At 50.5% G+C, this 15366-nt stretch overlaps 7 protein-coding genes across 7 annotated transcripts; 3 read left to right on the top strand and 4 right to left on the bottom strand.

Moving 5' to 3' along the window:
* Positions 1-922: 922 nt before the first annotated feature.
* P170DRAFT_513631 (DUF3176 domain-containing protein) lies at positions 923-2860 on the bottom strand (the record flags this gene model as incomplete). Its single annotated transcript, XM_024855131.1, has 2 exons — positions 923-1362; positions 1858-2860. 2 exons carry the CDS (start codon positions 2858-2860, stop codon positions 923-925), a joined length of 1443 nt encoding a protein of 480 aa, XP_024699752.1.
* A 1410-nt stretch (positions 2861-4270) lies between these two features.
* P170DRAFT_440731 (uncharacterized protein) lies at positions 4271-6221 on the top strand. Its single transcript, XM_024850148.1, has one exon. It carries the CDS (start codon positions 4334-4336, stop codon positions 5864-5866), a length of 1533 nt encoding a protein of 510 aa, XP_024699751.1. The 5' UTR covers positions 4271-4333; the 3' UTR covers positions 5867-6221.
* A 93-nt stretch (positions 6222-6314) lies between these two features.
* P170DRAFT_440730 (Zn(II)2Cys6 transcription factor) lies at positions 6315-8771 on the bottom strand. Its single transcript, XM_024850147.1, has one exon. The coding sequence runs from the start codon at positions 8422-8424 to the stop codon at positions 6691-6693; it is 1734 nt and encodes a 577-aa protein (XP_024699750.1). The 5' UTR covers positions 8425-8771; the 3' UTR covers positions 6315-6690.
* Positions 8772-9275: 504 nt separating this feature from the next.
* Positions 9276-9592, top strand: P170DRAFT_440729 (uncharacterized protein). The gene has a single exon (XM_024850146.1). It carries the CDS (start codon positions 9398-9400, stop codon positions 9572-9574), a length of 177 nt encoding a protein of 58 aa, XP_024699749.1. The 5' UTR covers positions 9276-9397; the 3' UTR covers positions 9575-9592.
* Positions 9593-9634: 42 nt separating this feature from the next.
* Positions 9635-10497, top strand: P170DRAFT_440728 (dolichyl-diphosphooligosaccharide--protein glycosyltransferase subunit 4). The gene is made up of 2 exons (XM_024850145.1): positions 9635-9809; positions 9885-10497. Exon 2 carries the CDS (start codon positions 10013-10015, stop codon positions 10208-10210), a length of 198 nt encoding a protein of 65 aa, XP_024699748.1. The 5' UTR covers positions 9635-9809; positions 9885-10012; the 3' UTR covers positions 10211-10497.
* Positions 10492-12850, bottom strand: P170DRAFT_468126 (putative C2H2 finger domain protein). Its single transcript, XM_024852533.1, has 2 exons — positions 11037-12850; positions 10492-10930 (listed from the first exon to the last, which is right to left on the bottom strand). Exons 1-2 carry the CDS (start codon positions 12703-12705, stop codon positions 10635-10637), a joined length of 1965 nt encoding a protein of 654 aa, XP_024699747.1. The 5' UTR covers positions 12706-12850; the 3' UTR covers positions 10492-10634.
* A 1058-nt stretch (positions 12851-13908) lies between these two features.
* P170DRAFT_440725 (synaptobrevin family protein) lies at positions 13909-15266 on the bottom strand. Its single transcript, XM_024850144.1, has 2 exons — positions 15004-15266; positions 13909-14937 (listed from the first exon to the last, which is right to left on the bottom strand). Exons 1-2 carry the CDS (start codon positions 15039-15041, stop codon positions 14205-14207), a joined length of 771 nt encoding a protein of 256 aa, XP_024699746.1. The 5' UTR covers positions 15042-15266; the 3' UTR covers positions 13909-14204.
* Positions 15267-15366: the final 100 nt, after the last annotated feature.

Raw genomic sequence — 15366 nt, 5'->3', positions numbered from 1 at the left:
GCCCAGAAAGGTGCTTCTATTAGCGCCGGTTGTCCTCTACCGGATGACTGCGGTGTCGCCGGCCATGTGGGGTGAACTTTTGATTCCGAGCACCAGACGGAGGTACCGTACATTTACATCTAAAGGCTTGCTTGCCGTGGCGTACTGGTAGAACGTCACGAAGAAGGTCTCTATTTATGAGAGAGGTTGGGGGTCCTCTTCCGAGCAACCAGAGGCTACGGGTTTGATTCTTATAGCGGGTGTTTATTTTTTTCAGAGGTGCCTACCTGCATAGCTACTGGTTGCGATAAAGTGGCTACATCAGGGATATAAGGATCAATGAATTGAAGGGTATACTAGATCATGTGTCTCGTTGATTCGATTACTTCGTGTTTGATCTATCATTCAATCCATCAAGGTCGTTCTAGATAAACAAGCATTAGCCCTTCGTCGCTATCTTACATGGGCAACGACGGGACCTCTTTGAGTCTACGCAATAATCCTCGTTCAATAAGGTATCTTAGAATAGAAATGAAATGAAATTAAAGAAGAGAAAGAAGAGAGAAAAAAGAAAAAGGAACAAGAGAAAAAAAAAAAAAATGAAAAAGAAAAGAAAAAAAGAAGATAGGAAAAAAGAAAGACAGAAGAAAAAGAAGAGAAAGAAGAAAGCAAAGGAATGAGAAAGAGTGGTAAGGAACGCGAAGAACGGCATATATACTCCGTGCCGATATCATTTTGTACTTAAATTGTCTCTTGGTTGCAGCTTTGCAGTTCACTATCATATCAATATAGTCCGAGGAAGTAGAGAACTACATCGCTAGAATGTTTCAAAGTGTAACGGCCGAGATCGAAAAACTCTACCATCTTCCAGTATCAACTCCCCTCATTATCTCTCAGACCAAAAGACCCACTTTCTGCGTCATTCTCACAATTGCCAGGTTTTCTATTGCTCTGTAAATATGATAGATTCATCGTTTTGAGCCACGACGACCTTCACGTCCTTGGCAAAGCGCCTCGTCTCGTCAACGTCTCGAAAGCAATTCGCGTCCCGTTCTGGATTCGTGTGCAGCTGGCCCATGACTAGAGGCAGGATGGAGCTTTTCCACAGCACAAGATCTTGTTTTCTGCTGGCCAAGGCTGTGATGGCAAGTAACAGGCCTGATCCTGCTGTCGTGATCAAGGGGAGAATCACCCATTGCCATCGCACGTGGATGTAAGTCTCCACATGGTATGTCGTTCCGTTGACATGATCCACCTTCTTATTCGAAAAGCGGATGTTATCTGAGAGGCTGGTTGCTATCGAGGCGAAGGTTTTGTTGATGTTCTCGCGTCCCTCGTTCATGAGGTTGAGTTGAATGCTATTGTTGAGTGGGTTCGGAGGAGCTAGCATAAACGCTAGCATAACTGAAATGTGAAGTATTCTTGGATCGGAAATATAAGTAGGGTCACGAGAAAGAGTATGTTCCCCTTCGACCGAAGTAAAGAGATATCCGGTACTACCATTCCTCCATACCAGCTGTTGATGTTTCGAGACATTGTAAGAGTATTGGTTCCGGGTGACTCTGTTCTGGGTATATTTTTTCTCACAAACATAAAGCACACACAATGTCATTTCAGGGGGGACTTCGGGTAAAGTGTCATTTTCTGATGTGTAAATTGTTGGAAAGGTATAATTTGCGGCAAAAAATTGTAGAAGCGGCGTTTCGATTCCTAATGCGGGCTTAAGTGAAATTCGTCTCTCTAAAGGGTCGACATTCGTCATAGGAATCCAGGTTGGGCGACGATTAAACGCATTAAAACCTCCTAAGGACGAGGTCATCTGTCCAGAATAGAATTTAAAGCCATATGGTGCTTCGTATGAGCACTCACGCCACGTACCTAAACCTAATTCATTCTCGCTCCCCTTGTATGTTGGACATGACTGATTAGCTTGATTCGAAACATCTTCACATTTGCTGCAAAAGCCCATCGTGAAGAAGTTGGGGAATGTGCAGTTTCCAGTAGGGCACGACGGCTGGACACCGCCGCCTTCCTGAAAAGCACCCTTCAGGATAGCCAACTGTGTAGAAAGGGAGAGTGAGAAAGCTATCTTCTGCTTCTTATCTCCCAGATACATCGGCGACGCATGTTCCATCTTGTACTCTTGTGTTCTTGGGATGTAGGAAATGATCGACAGGTCGGGAACTTCCCGCAGTGGAAAGCTCAGAATCTGCTGCGCAAAGGGGTCGATTGCAAGGGCTAGAACCATGAGAATAGACCCTACGGATGCTAAGCTCGGTTTAGTCGTCACGAGCAAGCCCAACGACCCCCAAGGACCTCGACTTGCTTCATCGAGCGTTTGCAGCCGATAAAGCTCCCTTGAAGTGCTGCTGTGAACCCACTTGAGCTGACCAATGCAAGCGGAGACCGGAACGAGTAAAGCGGCCCTGGCGATGGTGGCCATTATGGAGACGATGGAGTTGGGAGATATATGATATTGCCATTTAGTGTATGAAGATCCGTCCACCCACACAAGGAAAACGATCAGAAGCGCAAGGCAAACAATGCTGACTGTTTCGCTTGCAATCTCCCATACCCAAGATCCTCCCGAGTCGAAGGGGTTCTTTCGTTTCACGGACAGTGGCTTGTGGCCATCCTTGAGCCTTGTAGACTCTGCAGTGGAAGTGTTTGAGGCATCTGGATGTTGTGGAATCTCAGCGGGGCCATCACCGTACGCGGGCTGGATCGCTGGAGTAGTGGTCCCGGGGTCTTCTGAATCGTCGACTCCCGAGATTCGAGCTCTCTGCCAAGATTCAATTGCTTGTTCTAGTTCATATTGTTCGTGATGCTCGTCAGATTCCGGCGGATTGTTCACGCTGGAATATTGGCACCCGGATGCCATGACCGTGTCAATTCGGAGAACGGAGTCTCTTCTCGTAAAGGCAATGGATGAAATAAATGAACTGAGATGTCTGAGATCTCTGAGCAACTATCTGCAGCAAAGATGACCTTGGTTATATAGGCAAGGTCACATGACAAGCGTAGCGGAACGAGCCATGAGACATCCGAAATCTACTAGGAATATGGTAGGAGGTTCTAACACGCCTCCTTCAGGGCGAATAAAGCAAGCAGGGATTATTATCTCTCCAAAAAATACCTAAAAAAATCCTTCGAAACCTGCTCATATCACTACTCCTCGAGCAAATTGCCTCTCGCGGCAGGGACAATCATATCACAGCTTCTAAAATAAGTTATAATGATATAGACATCAGCCGAAATAGGTGAAGGTAATAATGTTAATAAGGAAAGAATGCATCGCCTGTTTGAATGAGTAGAGGACTCATTGCCTATTGTGAAAGGCAATGGAAGGAAAGAAAGAATGAATGGTTACATTAATAATCAAAATAAGTAAAATAAACAAATCAAGGTCTCTGAGATCCCTGAGCAGCTATTTACAATGAAGATGTCCTTAAATATATAGGCAAGGTCACATAACATGCGTAACAAAACAAGCTATGAAATAATCGGAATCTACCAGCAACATAGTAGGAGGTTCCAACATTTCTCATCATAAAAGGTATCAGGAAACATTGGCAACGGATGGTGGAAAGCTGGGGTCGTACACTCATCCTTTTGGAAACTTTATACGGGAGGATTCTGGTGGAGAAGAAGGCTGTGCTAACCAGGCGCTAAGACATTACAATTTGAAGGCAGCCAGCTGAAACCTGCAATCCAGAGTCCGTTGACAAATAATCAAGAGCTAGCCATTTTCAGAAGGCGAGAATGGGTTACAGGGATTCATAAAAAGTTCCCTGGAACACGAAACAGCGGCGCATCAAGTATTACTTGTGTCCTACGAAGCCGTAAATTCCGGCAGTCTAATATAAAATGCCCTAGTAATTAGTGTATAAATCATCAAAATTATCAAATCATAATGACACCCACATCCTTCCATAAAGCCACACTAAAAGAGCTATAACCCGTCTCTATTGCCAATCCTTTTGTGGCTATTAACACTACACTATATATTTAGACATTACACTAAGATTGTATTCACTTCAATAGTATGTGCGCGGGGACTATCTCTACCATTAATATAAACATTTCCAACTCCAAGGAAGACATTTTTTAAATACAATTATGCGTATCCTATAGGGCATCCTCGATTTCTAGAATCGAAGTCGGCCTATACAACACCTAGGGTACACTAAGCACGTGCTACAGTTGAGCCCCACTTTAGCCTCTATCAAAGACGCATCTGGTTATCTGGCTGCCTTCCCTCTTCATATTTCTCTTCTCTCTACTAATTGTAATTGGTTTCTTCTTTTTTGCGTCCCCCCTTTCATTTTTTAGATTCTCTTCATCTCAGCACGCCATGTCATCTGGCTCTCCAGTAACAATCCACGCCACGCACAAAGTGCACTGCGCAGACAAAAGCCGCCTTGAACAGGTGCCATGTCCCTTTCTTCTCGGCCCTTTCGACCACCTGCTACCGGCCTTTGCCACAATCGCGGTCGTCTTTGTATGGAGACAGCCTCCTCAGAGCGATATTAGCATCCCTAATAATACCACCCACCCTCTCATTTCATTCGACCTTCTACACACTGCCCTTTCCCGACTCCTCGACTTCTACCCCCACCTGACAGGTCGAGTACACATTAACCCCGAGAATGGGAGTCCTGAAATCCACCGCTTAGGCGAAGGTACCCAGTTAAATAGCGCTACATGCGATGCCTCGTTCCCTCAGCATGTCGCGCAACTCGCCCCAGAACATATGCCCGGACAAGGAAATGCGCTGCTGCCGGAATTCAATAGCACACCGGACGGTTTTCCACACGAGCCTGTCCTGAGTATCCAGCACACTCGATTTGCGTGTGGTTCTGTTGCATTGGGCGTGCGTGTGAATCACACTCTATGTGACGCGCGTGGCTTTCTTCAGCTCGTCGAGGATCTGGCGGATGTTTATCGTGGATTGCGAACTGGAACGGCTACATCTGCGCAGCCGGAGCATCTGCCATGCATCACACCCTACTTGTCAGATCGAGCGTTGAGCCCGCAGGAATCAAAAGAAGCGCTGAGGTTCAACCCGTTGGATTACCATGTTGATCGACAAGAACAAGAACCAACAGCGGACTCGTTCAAATCAGACAAGCCCGTCACCGGCAAACTGCTACATTTCAGCAGCGGCGAGCTCCGAGCCTTGAAGAACGCCGCAACCAACTCCCAAGCCCAGGGGCAGTGGGTTTCCACCTTCTCAGCCCTCTCCGCACACCTCTGGCTGAGTGTCCAGCGCGCACGAGCCTATCTCCGGAATAAAACCACCCCGGCCTCAGACACAACTAACGATGCTTCTACCACCTCGACCTCGACTGAAACCGCCGACCTCCTCACCTCCCTCGACTGGCGATCCTCCACCCGCCTAGCCCTTCCCCACCGATACTTCCCCAACGCCGTGTCAGAGCCCTACATCACCTTACCGCTGAACGATCTCTCCCACTCCGCGCTCCCCCAAGCAGCACAACAAATCCAAACCACCCTTCTCTCACGAACCCCCACCGACCAACAGAACACTCTGAACTGGGTTCTAGCGCAGCCCGACAAGCGCCAAATCCAGCTCCGAGCGCGCATGTTCTCCCCGAACAGCTTCATCGTCAGCCAGTGGAATAAGCTGGATTTCTATGGTGTTTGTTTCGACACGGATACGCAGGGCAAAGGCATTGGGCCGGATAGAGCTTGGCCGCCTTTCACCGGGGATTCGTCGGTTGATGGGCTGGCTTATTTTTTGCCGGCGAAGAGGAAGGAAGGGGCCGATGGGGATGGTGGGATTGAGGTTGTTTTGTCGTTGCATGAGCCTCTTTGGGAGGTTCTTCGGGAGGATAGGCATTTTAGGGAGTTTTCTGGATTATAGGTGCTTGATTCGCTGGCATAGTTGCAAATTCCGACTACAGGTATATTGGTGCTGTTGCAGGTCCAGAATACTTCCCAAACAAGTCGATCTCAATGAATCAGTTCTATATGTGGGATGGCGGTTATATCATAGGTAAAGACATGACGAATTTTATATAGGGAGGTTTTATTTCCTTTGAGAACAGGGATATTTGATAGGAGCTGACATGTCCTGTCTTAACTGGACCGGAAAATCGACCAGTCACCACGTGCCCCTGGCCGCGTCTTTCGGGAAAGGTTTATAAGTTAACCTTATACATGGATGTGTTGTGATAGAACGAGCTATGTTCTTTTGGCTTTCTTGTTTTTCTTTTCTTTTTTGGGCAGCAGATGTGTCGGTCTAAGCCTTCAATTACCATTCGATTATTTACTTGACTTTCTAGACGAGGACGCGGATTAACCAATCGAACCTTTCAAATGCATGTATAAAATAGAAAAAAGTAACTAAGAGCTAACTAGCGTCTTTCTTTTCATATGCAAGACTTCACCCACTCAAGTAGCACATCTCAACAGTAGCATGCGGGTGAATAAGGGTATCATTATAGTGTTAGATAGTTAGTATCAAGATCAAGTCAAGATCAATGAGAGTCGGATATCATGTCATAACATAACATATCAACACTTAAGGCATGTAAATGCAGTAGATAGATCGAAAAGAAAATGAGAAAAGCAATATAAAAAACCGAAATAAAGTGGAATTAGCCCATCCCAGTCCATATGATGAAATGCAATTTTTGAATTTGTTTTTGTTCTTGTTTCTGTCTGTCTGGTGGGTTATTTTCGCTTCTAAGGCATCCAGAATCGACCGTTGTTGTCAAGGACAGTTGTCAGGTCGATCTGGTCGATGGTCGGACGCAATCCGAGATCCATGACGTCGCGAGCCACGGCCTTGATCTGTCGCATGATGGCCTGCGAGATGGCCCAGGTGCGGCCGAGCGTCTTGAAGACGCCGATCGTCAGGGTGAGTCGGTCCCGACTGGGGTCGGGCATCTGTCCGGCCTTGACGGAGCAGGCAGCCAGCTGCACGATGGAGCTCATGACGAGGGCACAGATGAAGAACGGGGTGTGCTTGAGGACGGGCATGCGGATCGACGCCAGCGAAGAGATCTCGCTGGAGGCCTTGACGGCCTTCATGGCGTGGGCGTGGTGCGAGAAGGCCGGGATACTACACGGTCCGGTGTGGCCGCAGATGACCTCGGCGGCGACGGCGGGCGACGAGAGCAGGTCGGAGCGCGGGAAGTGCAGGTAGATGGCGGCGCCATTGACGATCATCGTCGCCTGGAACATCATCTCGTCCACCGTGCCGTCCGGCCGCAGCAGCTCGGCCTTGGTTTCGGGCAGATGGTGGAACCAACTGGTGATGCGCGCGTCGATGGCCTCGACGTGGTCCTGCTGGCCCTCGACCATGTCTTGAATGGCCACCACTCGTCCGAGAATACGGACGGCCTCCAGACGGTATGTGAAGGACGAGAAGTCCCGCTCCTCGTCGGCAAATACCCGATCATCGAACTGCGCGATTGTCGGGGGTGGAGGCGGGACCAAGCCATCTTGGTAGATTCGCTCCTCGCAAGGGAGCGGCACCTCCGGGGGCACTAAGCTCGTGCGGAAAGTCTGCTGCACGCCGAGGGCAGTCAACATGCCCTCGATGATGAACAACTCCCACCAAGTTCGTCTCAAGCTCTCCTCCCGCACGGGATCCCCTTCACCCATTCTAGCCGCATAACTTTCGGTGTGCAGCCCCAGCTCGAAGGCGAGGTCAACCGCCATGGCGAGACATTCTCCGGCCTCACCCCGCTCATTGCGCGAATGAAGCACAATAGCCAGAATCACTAGCGCCTGTAACTTTTCGACGGTGCCGTCTTGTTCCATGACGGTCGTCTTCACGGTAGGTCGATACGGCTCACTAGAGGTGGCCTGGGTGAAATGAGAACCAACGAACTTGATCACATGCTGGAGGAAGGGCGGGATGTAGGATTTCTGGAATAGACGCAGGGGCGGAAGGATCGGGTGCGAAGGATGGAAGAAGGTGTAATATATATCGATGAGGTAGCCATCATTGCCAATGGGAGTTGACGAGTCGGGCGTGAGAGGGTCTAATCGGACCGGCTGCGACGATTCGGAGGAGTTCGTGGTTAAGATGTCGCTTCCCGACGAGGTTGAGGGCAGAGTGGTGGGAGGCGGCGGCGGCAAATACTGTAGACTGGCCTGGAGACTCCAGTCGGTAGGGACATTGATCAAGCCAACGTTTTGGGGATCGAAGGCGAGGTCTGCGGCCAGCTGGTCGGGGGACGAGGGATTGGCCCGGCGTTTCTTCGACGGGCCCTTATAACCACGACGGGAAGGGGTGTATTGGCATTCCGAGCCGGTGGCCAGGCATCGGCCACAGATGGGAGTTTTTCCATCACATTTGAGATGTTTGTGTCGGCAAAGGAGGCAGGCCAAGAGCGAAGGTCCAGCGCCTTTAGGGACGGCGGTTGCGGTTGCGGAAGCGTTCTGAGGGGGGTTAAATGGCTCGTTCATCTTGACGGACTATCAGAGACGGTGAGTTGTTCGGATTCAGACCAGGCCACCCATATATCTCGAGGAATAGACTGAAACTCGGGAAGAGAGCGGAAAACAAGGAGGAGGGGAAGCGATTTTAAAAAAGGACAGTCGGAAACTGTGCAGGGAGTGGGTAGATTGATCAAGATTGGCGTGGGCGAGGCGGGGATACCGGTGGAGCACGACGGGCCAGCAGGGAAAGGGAAAAAAGAAAACGATCGGGGGCACAGACAACGCCCGGTCGAAGGAGAAATGACAGCAGACAGACGAATAGCGAAGGATCCTCAATGACGAGGAAGAAGTCGATGCGCCGCAGAGCAGAGAAAAGAAAGGCAGCGCATGCAAATCAAGCAAAGGGACTCCCGCGGGCTGCCTGGTTTCTGAGGTGTCGGTGGATTAAGGATTAACTAAGCACGTCCCATTGGCCACTTATGCAGCCTTTTGGCTTCATAAAAACATAATTGGATCAATTGGCTGAATTGCCTTCGACCGACCGTTGGGATGAGGATTCGTCCCTCGTCCAGACTCAAGTCCCTCGAGTCATCACCAATCATGGTGCGGATCCACCGGACGGTCCGTTAGCCTGTCAAAGTGGAGCCAAGAAGGGCGATTCATCGCGATTCGTAAAGCTATCGATCTCGAAGCCGTTGTGAGACCAACGCTCTGACAGCGCATTCTGCATGAGCGAACAGAGGTAACCACCAGCTTTCCAGGGTCTGGGGTATAAAGCATCGTACTATAATGAGACTGGAGTGAGACATTTTTCCCTTTTGAACAAGCCTTGATGAATTGTTAATCAATGGTACCTTACAAATTCTCATCGTCCTGTTCCTACACCACAGACAACTTGAAGTCTCTGCAAAATAGCAAGATCTCCCAGTCCATCACTCGTCCAGAAACGGAAGAAACTATCGATCCCATCTACAAGGGTAATCCCTACAATTGATGCCCGATGCATACGGCCTCTGATCCGGTCGGTCCCCCAGACTGCCTGCCCGGATTGGATTCCACCAGCCCAAGAACACCTCCCAATAGGAAAACACAAAGGACCAACGGATATCCCAGCACCCTGAGCATATCCAAAGCACCAAATCAACGCTCCCCCGAATTCCCTCGACGTTACGCGTAGAATTAAAGTTTCGCCCGTTGCGCCGCCCGCGTCGGATTGGGTGCCTTCAGGCTCAGGTGTCGACGCTTTCCGCCTTAGGTGTCTCTTTGGCCGCCGCGGGATCTCCGTCGCCGCGCTGCCTTAACCCCGTTCCTCTTCCTTCTCTGTCTGTCTATCTATCCTGTACTATCCTACCCTCCTGGTCCTGAGGTGCTGGGATTTAATTGTCGAGCGTCAATCCTTTCAGTAATAACAGGTGAGTGAATTCGGGCTTCTTTGGTGGTTCGTTCCAGCTGCCGGCTGTGACGAGCGAGCTAACGTGGCTTCTCAGTTATCATCGTTCTATCTATCCACCTATCTACCTGCGCCCTCTCATCCGGGAAACCTCATCGCAGGAAAGAGTCCGATTTGAATTCACGAATAACACCATTTCCCTCTCTCCCTCCCACATCATCCAAAATGATCTCCGACGACGATCTCCACCGTCTCGCCGTCTTCCTCGGCTCCTGCGCCATGATGATGATCGTCCTGTACCATTTCCTCGAAGTCAACTCCAAAGACGACAGCCTCCCTGCGGGCTCTGGCAAAAGCAAGAAGACTGCGACTGCGACTGCCTCGTCGACAGACGGCGGCGTGTCGAGCGGGAAGGAGAAATAAATCAAAGCACATACATACTTCATACTTGTGATGGGGTTGCGGGCGTGATGAAGAACAAGATACCTGGCATTGATGTGGATGGATACCCCCTGCTTTTATAATTCGGATTGTTGGAGGGGTTGCGAGTGATTACCGACTGGTTGGTTGGTTGGTGTATGTATGATATTGGGATGAGAAATTCCATTATTTTTCATTAACCACGGGCTAGTGAGTGGCCAAGAAAGCTGTGTGTGGCTTGAAAAGTGTAGTAAAGTACATGATGGGAACGAAAATGCAAAGATGGAAAGAAAATGCACAACAAATGTTCGCTTGATGTCGATGCCCGAACGCCAATTCCTTGGAGCACTCCGATCTAATGCGAGAGACGAGGCTGATAGAACGCAATGGCCCACAGCTCACAAATGCAGATGTTCACACACATGCCTCATCCACCAGGTATCACTTCGTAGTATTCTTCTTCCGCGCTCACTCTTTCATTGCGGGCGGGTGTCGCCAGCTGACATCCACCAGGGTCCATGCCAACGCCAATCTGGTCCTTGAGTCTCTGCACGGCCTTCATAATCTCCCGCGCCTTGTCATACTGCGACGTATTTCCATGGACTCGATTGAACGCGCGGATCGAGGGGTAGCTGGCTGGGAATATAAGGGAATCTTCGCCTTGAGGTTGGTTAGGCGCTGGGATGCCAAAAGGACCGGGACTAGCGGTGGGACTAGTATCTCCTGTGTCATAGACAATGCAAAATCAATGATTAACAATTCATCTCATATCAAGGAAAATAAACAAAATCATGCAATCGAACAGCAGATCATCTAGATGATTTCTCACCCGTTCCTGGTACTGACGGTCCATCGCCTAATTCCCAAGCAATGGGGTCAATGTGGCTTTTCTTGATATGCTTGTAGAGTTCTGCAGCCGGCTGGGGCTGCTTCGATGTGCAGCCATCCCACGAGCAAGTGATGCTGTAGGTGACATGACTCTTGTAGACGTGCTTTTTCAGCATGTCCAGGTTGTGCAGCTGAGACTTGCAGTGCTCCCAACCGCACGCATACACCTGGTAATTGACTTTGGGGGGAGGGACGGCCACCTGGAGCTTTTGGACCTTCTGGACCTTGTTGGTGCTGCCAGGGGGTCTTCCCGGGGGCCTCTTGCCTGGCATTTTCACCGACGGTATTTGCACGGTTGGGGTCACTGATTTTGCCGGCGATTGCGACGGAGCCTTTGGTTGCGCCTGAGGCGTGACCTGAGGCGTGGCCTGCGGTTTGGGCGGAGGAGGCTGTGGGGTCTTCTGCGGTGTACGGCGTTGTTGGGGTGGGGGTGGGGGCGGCGAAGGTATAACTTGAATCTGAGCGGAAAGCTGGCGGATTTTTTCCCGTTGCTGGGCGTCGCTTTGGCCGGAAGACGCAGGCACCGCAGCTGGTTTCGGAGGCGGCAGAGGCTGGGCGGTGGGTTTGTTGACAGGCACCACCGGCTGCCGAGCGGCGGGCGGGATCACGCTGGGCTTCGCGGGGGGCGCGCTCGTCTGGACCGGGTCACGTGCACTCGTGGCGCGTTCGGCGGCCTCGTCGACCAGGTCCCAACGGAAGGTCTCCAGATCCGATGAAATGTCCAGCCGAGGGAAAATATCGCGAAGGCGGAGGAGATGATGGTTGAGCGCTTTCTCGGTCGGGTGACGTCCAGCCGCGATCAACACGTCTCTGGCAATGGTAGACGGATCGTACGTCAATTTCTTAGCAGCTTCGGCCGGGTTCAAAGGCTTGACAATGTCCCCGCGATATTTTATTCCCGCCTTATTCCCAGGATCTCGGGGCGTGTAGTTGTACGTCGAAAACTTCTGGTAGCTTGGCATACCACCCGGAGTTGTTGCCTTATAATTAGGCGGTATGTAGAGGCCCGGGGGAACAGAAACGGGTGCTGAGGTGCTTGGTTCGGTTATGCGACGCCGCTTTGCATCGTGGCCATCATGACCCGGGGTCTTGCTCGGAAGTGCAGGTTCTGGGGTGTTGGAATCCAGGAGAATAGGATTCTGGGAATTGCCTGCTGCTGTTTGTGCTGGTCTAGGAGGCATCGCGGAGGAACTTGGCGTTGGATGCGCTGGAGGAGCAGTTGAACTGCTGGAGATTTGGCGCATCATAATGTTGCTCGGTCTGACATAACTCTCAGGTTGAACTGGGGGCGGATCTCGGGGTTGAGAGTAGGGGTGAGAATGAGGAAGAGGAGATTGAAATGGGGTTTGAGCTGAAGGCTGAGAATATGGCTGAGAATGAGGTTGGGGGTAAGATTCAAGTGACGATTGAGCAGGAGGCGCAGGTTGGAATTGAGATTGAGAATATGGAGACTCATATTGCTGAGATGGTACTGGAGCCCGTGGAGGTTGGTATTGGGACGCGGGGTATCCCTGAACGGATGGCATCGCCGAATCTCCATATCTCAAGGCATTCTGGATGGGATCTGATTGCAAGTAGCTTTGAAGCCAGTAATAATCGTCGTTCGACATTTTGCGCGGTGGGGGTGGTCCTCGATTATTATTCCTTCAACATATTTGACATGAGTATGACAAGTAGAGCACTTCACAGACAGATAAGCTCATGTATCCAAGAGTGAGGTCACGTTAATTCACTTGTTCCTGAAAGCACCGCGTGGATGTGGATATGGTGACTCGCGATGCGCCTCGCGATGGGACGATCTTTGATGTACCGAATTCCTACCGCCTTCCTGCTCTCACCAATGAGAGCCCCTGTCAAGAGGCAGAACTCGAGACTTGGCAGCCATTCTGCCAGGCGGTCAGATGCGCCTTTATGGGTCCATGACAAGCTACGTGTTGGCCAATCATCGGGAGATAAGCCCTAGTGAGGTCATGTGACGCACAATGTCTGGTACGCTTCTCTTGTGCCTGTGATCTCTCTTCCGCATTCTCCCCGTGCAGTCGGTCAAAAAGCTGCATTCGAAATGGAAACTTCCATGGGTGAATGTCTGTTCAAGGCTTTGGCTTGCAGCTAATAATGAAGTCTCAACAGGACATCAAGTCTCCTGTTTGCAAAGACTTCAATGGCCAAATCTCATTGGAACTCCACCAAAAGTTTTCACCAAGCTCAAGCTTCACCGACTGGCTTACATCCGAATGAATGTCTCTACTTTGGAGAGCTCATCCTAGCCTTCGCTTCATGTTGCGAACCAGGATTATGGCTTCAGTCCTGAAGGATACCTGATAAAGATGAAATCACCCTGCTAGCAACTCCAGCAACACCACAGCATCTACCCTACCTTACAACTAACAATCCTACCCTACAACCCCTTTCCTCATTTCAATCCCGCCAAATTATCTCCTCGTCAATCTCACTCAGTGGTTGAAGAGGTAAACGACTGGCGCATAAGGAACCCGCAGAGATCTGGTAAAACCAGATCATTCTGCCTCGCTTGCAGACTCGCACTGATGCTAACGCAAGGAAGCTGCGAGTTTGAGAGTGAGATACATTCTGCTTGTTTAGATTTAGGGTCAATTAGTTAGCTTCTTGAATATAATTTATTATCAGGATTTTCTTCTATGTCTTGGGTTTAAGTAAAACTCTCAAGCTGATCTGCGTAGTGGGTCATTGGGGTTTAATGTCGATTATGTACTGCATGTTGGATCCATGTCTGTAATGCCGTCTATGTGCTATCAGTATCAGCATTGAAGCTACAGGTAATATGTAATCGGCCATTATACATTCGTCAACTAACTTGAATTGCGACTTCAAATAAATCGTTTGAGTGATATCATAATAAACGAGTGGTGCTCAACTTCAAAAATACAAACGAAAGCCCACCATTAATCTCAAGGAGAAGATAATAAAGACAGATCAGATCATCAAGCGACCATGCTAATAAAACATCAAATAAGATCGGAAAAGCCAGACCAATGCCTCTGCTCAGCCAGTCAGACACCACGCTCCAAGCCCCCTAGACATAGACACTTGGACAGTAATGGACACGGCAAGGCCGCAGATTTCACTCCATTCACTCGCTCTGACCGACACACTTCCCCCAAGCCGGCAATCCACACCCCATCCCGATAAACAGGTAGAGCAGGAAGATAACCACCACAACCAGGAGGACCATCAACTTGATATTCTTCCACCACATGCGCCGTCGCAGCCCACGGCTCCGCATCCGGAAATCATGCGCATTGCCACCCAACCGGTCCGTCTTATCGACGAGCAGATCGATGCGCTCCCCGCGCTCCAGCACCCGCTCAATATTCTCCGTCATGATGTCGCGCACGCTGTCGATTTCCTTGCGCGCCGACGCCAGCGAGTCCGCCGGCGGGGCGGTATTATAGGTATGGATGAGGGCGCGCAGTTCGGTGTTGAACGCGGCGCAGCCGTAGGCGGGGAGGGAGGCGAAATCGGTATTCGAGGGCGAGTAGGCGGCGAGGAACTTGCGCTTCATTTCGAGGAGGTAGGCGAAGGGGATCCGGCGGCCTTGTTCGGCCGTCGCGACGACGATGTAGCTGAGGGGCGCGTAGGAGGTGGGCTCGGTGCTGGTGGAGGCCGACTCGTCGGGTGAGGAGCCCGTGGGCGAGTCGGCGATGTAGTGCACGAAGAGGCGCTCATGGGTGAAGGTGAGCTTTTGGGGCCGGTCGTGGCTGATCTTGGGGAGGATGATGGAGGCGAGGGACGAGGCGGACGTGCTGGAGGATCCTGGGGCGGAGTGTTCGGCCAGGATGGTGGTGCGGTGGGCTATACATGAGCTGTTGAGAAGGTGTTGGTCTTTTTTCGTGCTGTTGGAAATCTAGGGATTGGAGGAGGTAACTTACTAGAGCAGGAAGCTCGGGGGTTTGGAGGAAGAGGCCATCTTGGTGATGATGGGAGGACTGGTAGTCGGTCCCTGTGGATGAGATTTGTTCGTTGGATCGTAGCGTTGGTCTGGCCGAGGGTTCGGAGGTGATGATCGGATTCCGTGACGTCGACACGCCAAGAAGGTCAGATTGGTGCACGTGACTTGTTGTTGTCGATGGACAGTTACTATGTAGCTAGGCTGAAAGGAATCGTTTCATTCATCGATAGAAGGGAGGGAAGAATTCCGAAATCGATGAAGACTTCTCGAAGAACTACGGAGGAGGGCCACGTAGGCCTGTTCACATGACAAGCAATAAGCTATACAATAATGGGAAATCCCC

Source organism: Aspergillus steynii (assembly GCF_002849105.1).
Source record: "Aspergillus steynii IBT 23096 chromosome Unknown P170scaffold_9, whole genome shotgun sequence".
Lineage (NCBI taxonomy): Eukaryota > Fungi > Ascomycota > Eurotiomycetes > Eurotiales > Aspergillaceae > Aspergillus > Aspergillus steynii.
Note: the sequence above shows the minus strand (reverse complement) of the source record. Positions and strands in the feature narration are given on the sequence as shown.

Excerpts from the sequence above, each read along its gene's own strand:
- P170DRAFT_440731 (XM_024850148.1), top strand. The coding sequence starts at position 4,334 with ATGTCATCTGGCTCTCCAGTAACAATCCACGCCACGCACAAAGTGCAC.
- P170DRAFT_440730 (XM_024850147.1), bottom strand. The coding sequence starts at position 8,424 with ATGAACGAGCCATTTAACCCCCCTCAGAACGCTTCCGCAACCGCAACC.
- P170DRAFT_440729 (XM_024850146.1), top strand. The coding sequence starts at position 9,398 with ATGCATACGGCCTCTGATCCGGTCGGTCCCCCAGACTGCCTGCCCGGA.
- P170DRAFT_440728 (XM_024850145.1), top strand. The coding sequence starts at position 10,013 with ATGATCTCCGACGACGATCTCCACCGTCTCGCCGTCTTCCTCGGCTCC.
- P170DRAFT_468126 (XM_024852533.1), bottom strand. The coding sequence starts at position 12,705 with ATGTCGAACGACGATTATTACTGGCTTCAAAGCTACTTGCAATCAGAT. Across the intron at positions 10,931-11,036 it reads ACCGTCAGTACCAGGAACGG|GAGATACTAGTCCCACCGCT; the intron begins GTGAGAAATCAT and ends TCTATGACACAG.
- P170DRAFT_440725 (XM_024850144.1), bottom strand. The coding sequence starts at position 15,041 with ATGGCCTCTTCCTCCAAACCCCCGAGCTTCCTGCTCTA. Across the intron at positions 14,938-15,003 it reads CCCCCGAGCTTCCTGCTCTA|CTCATGTATAGCCCACCGCA; the intron begins GTAAGTTACCTC and ends CCTTCTCAACAG.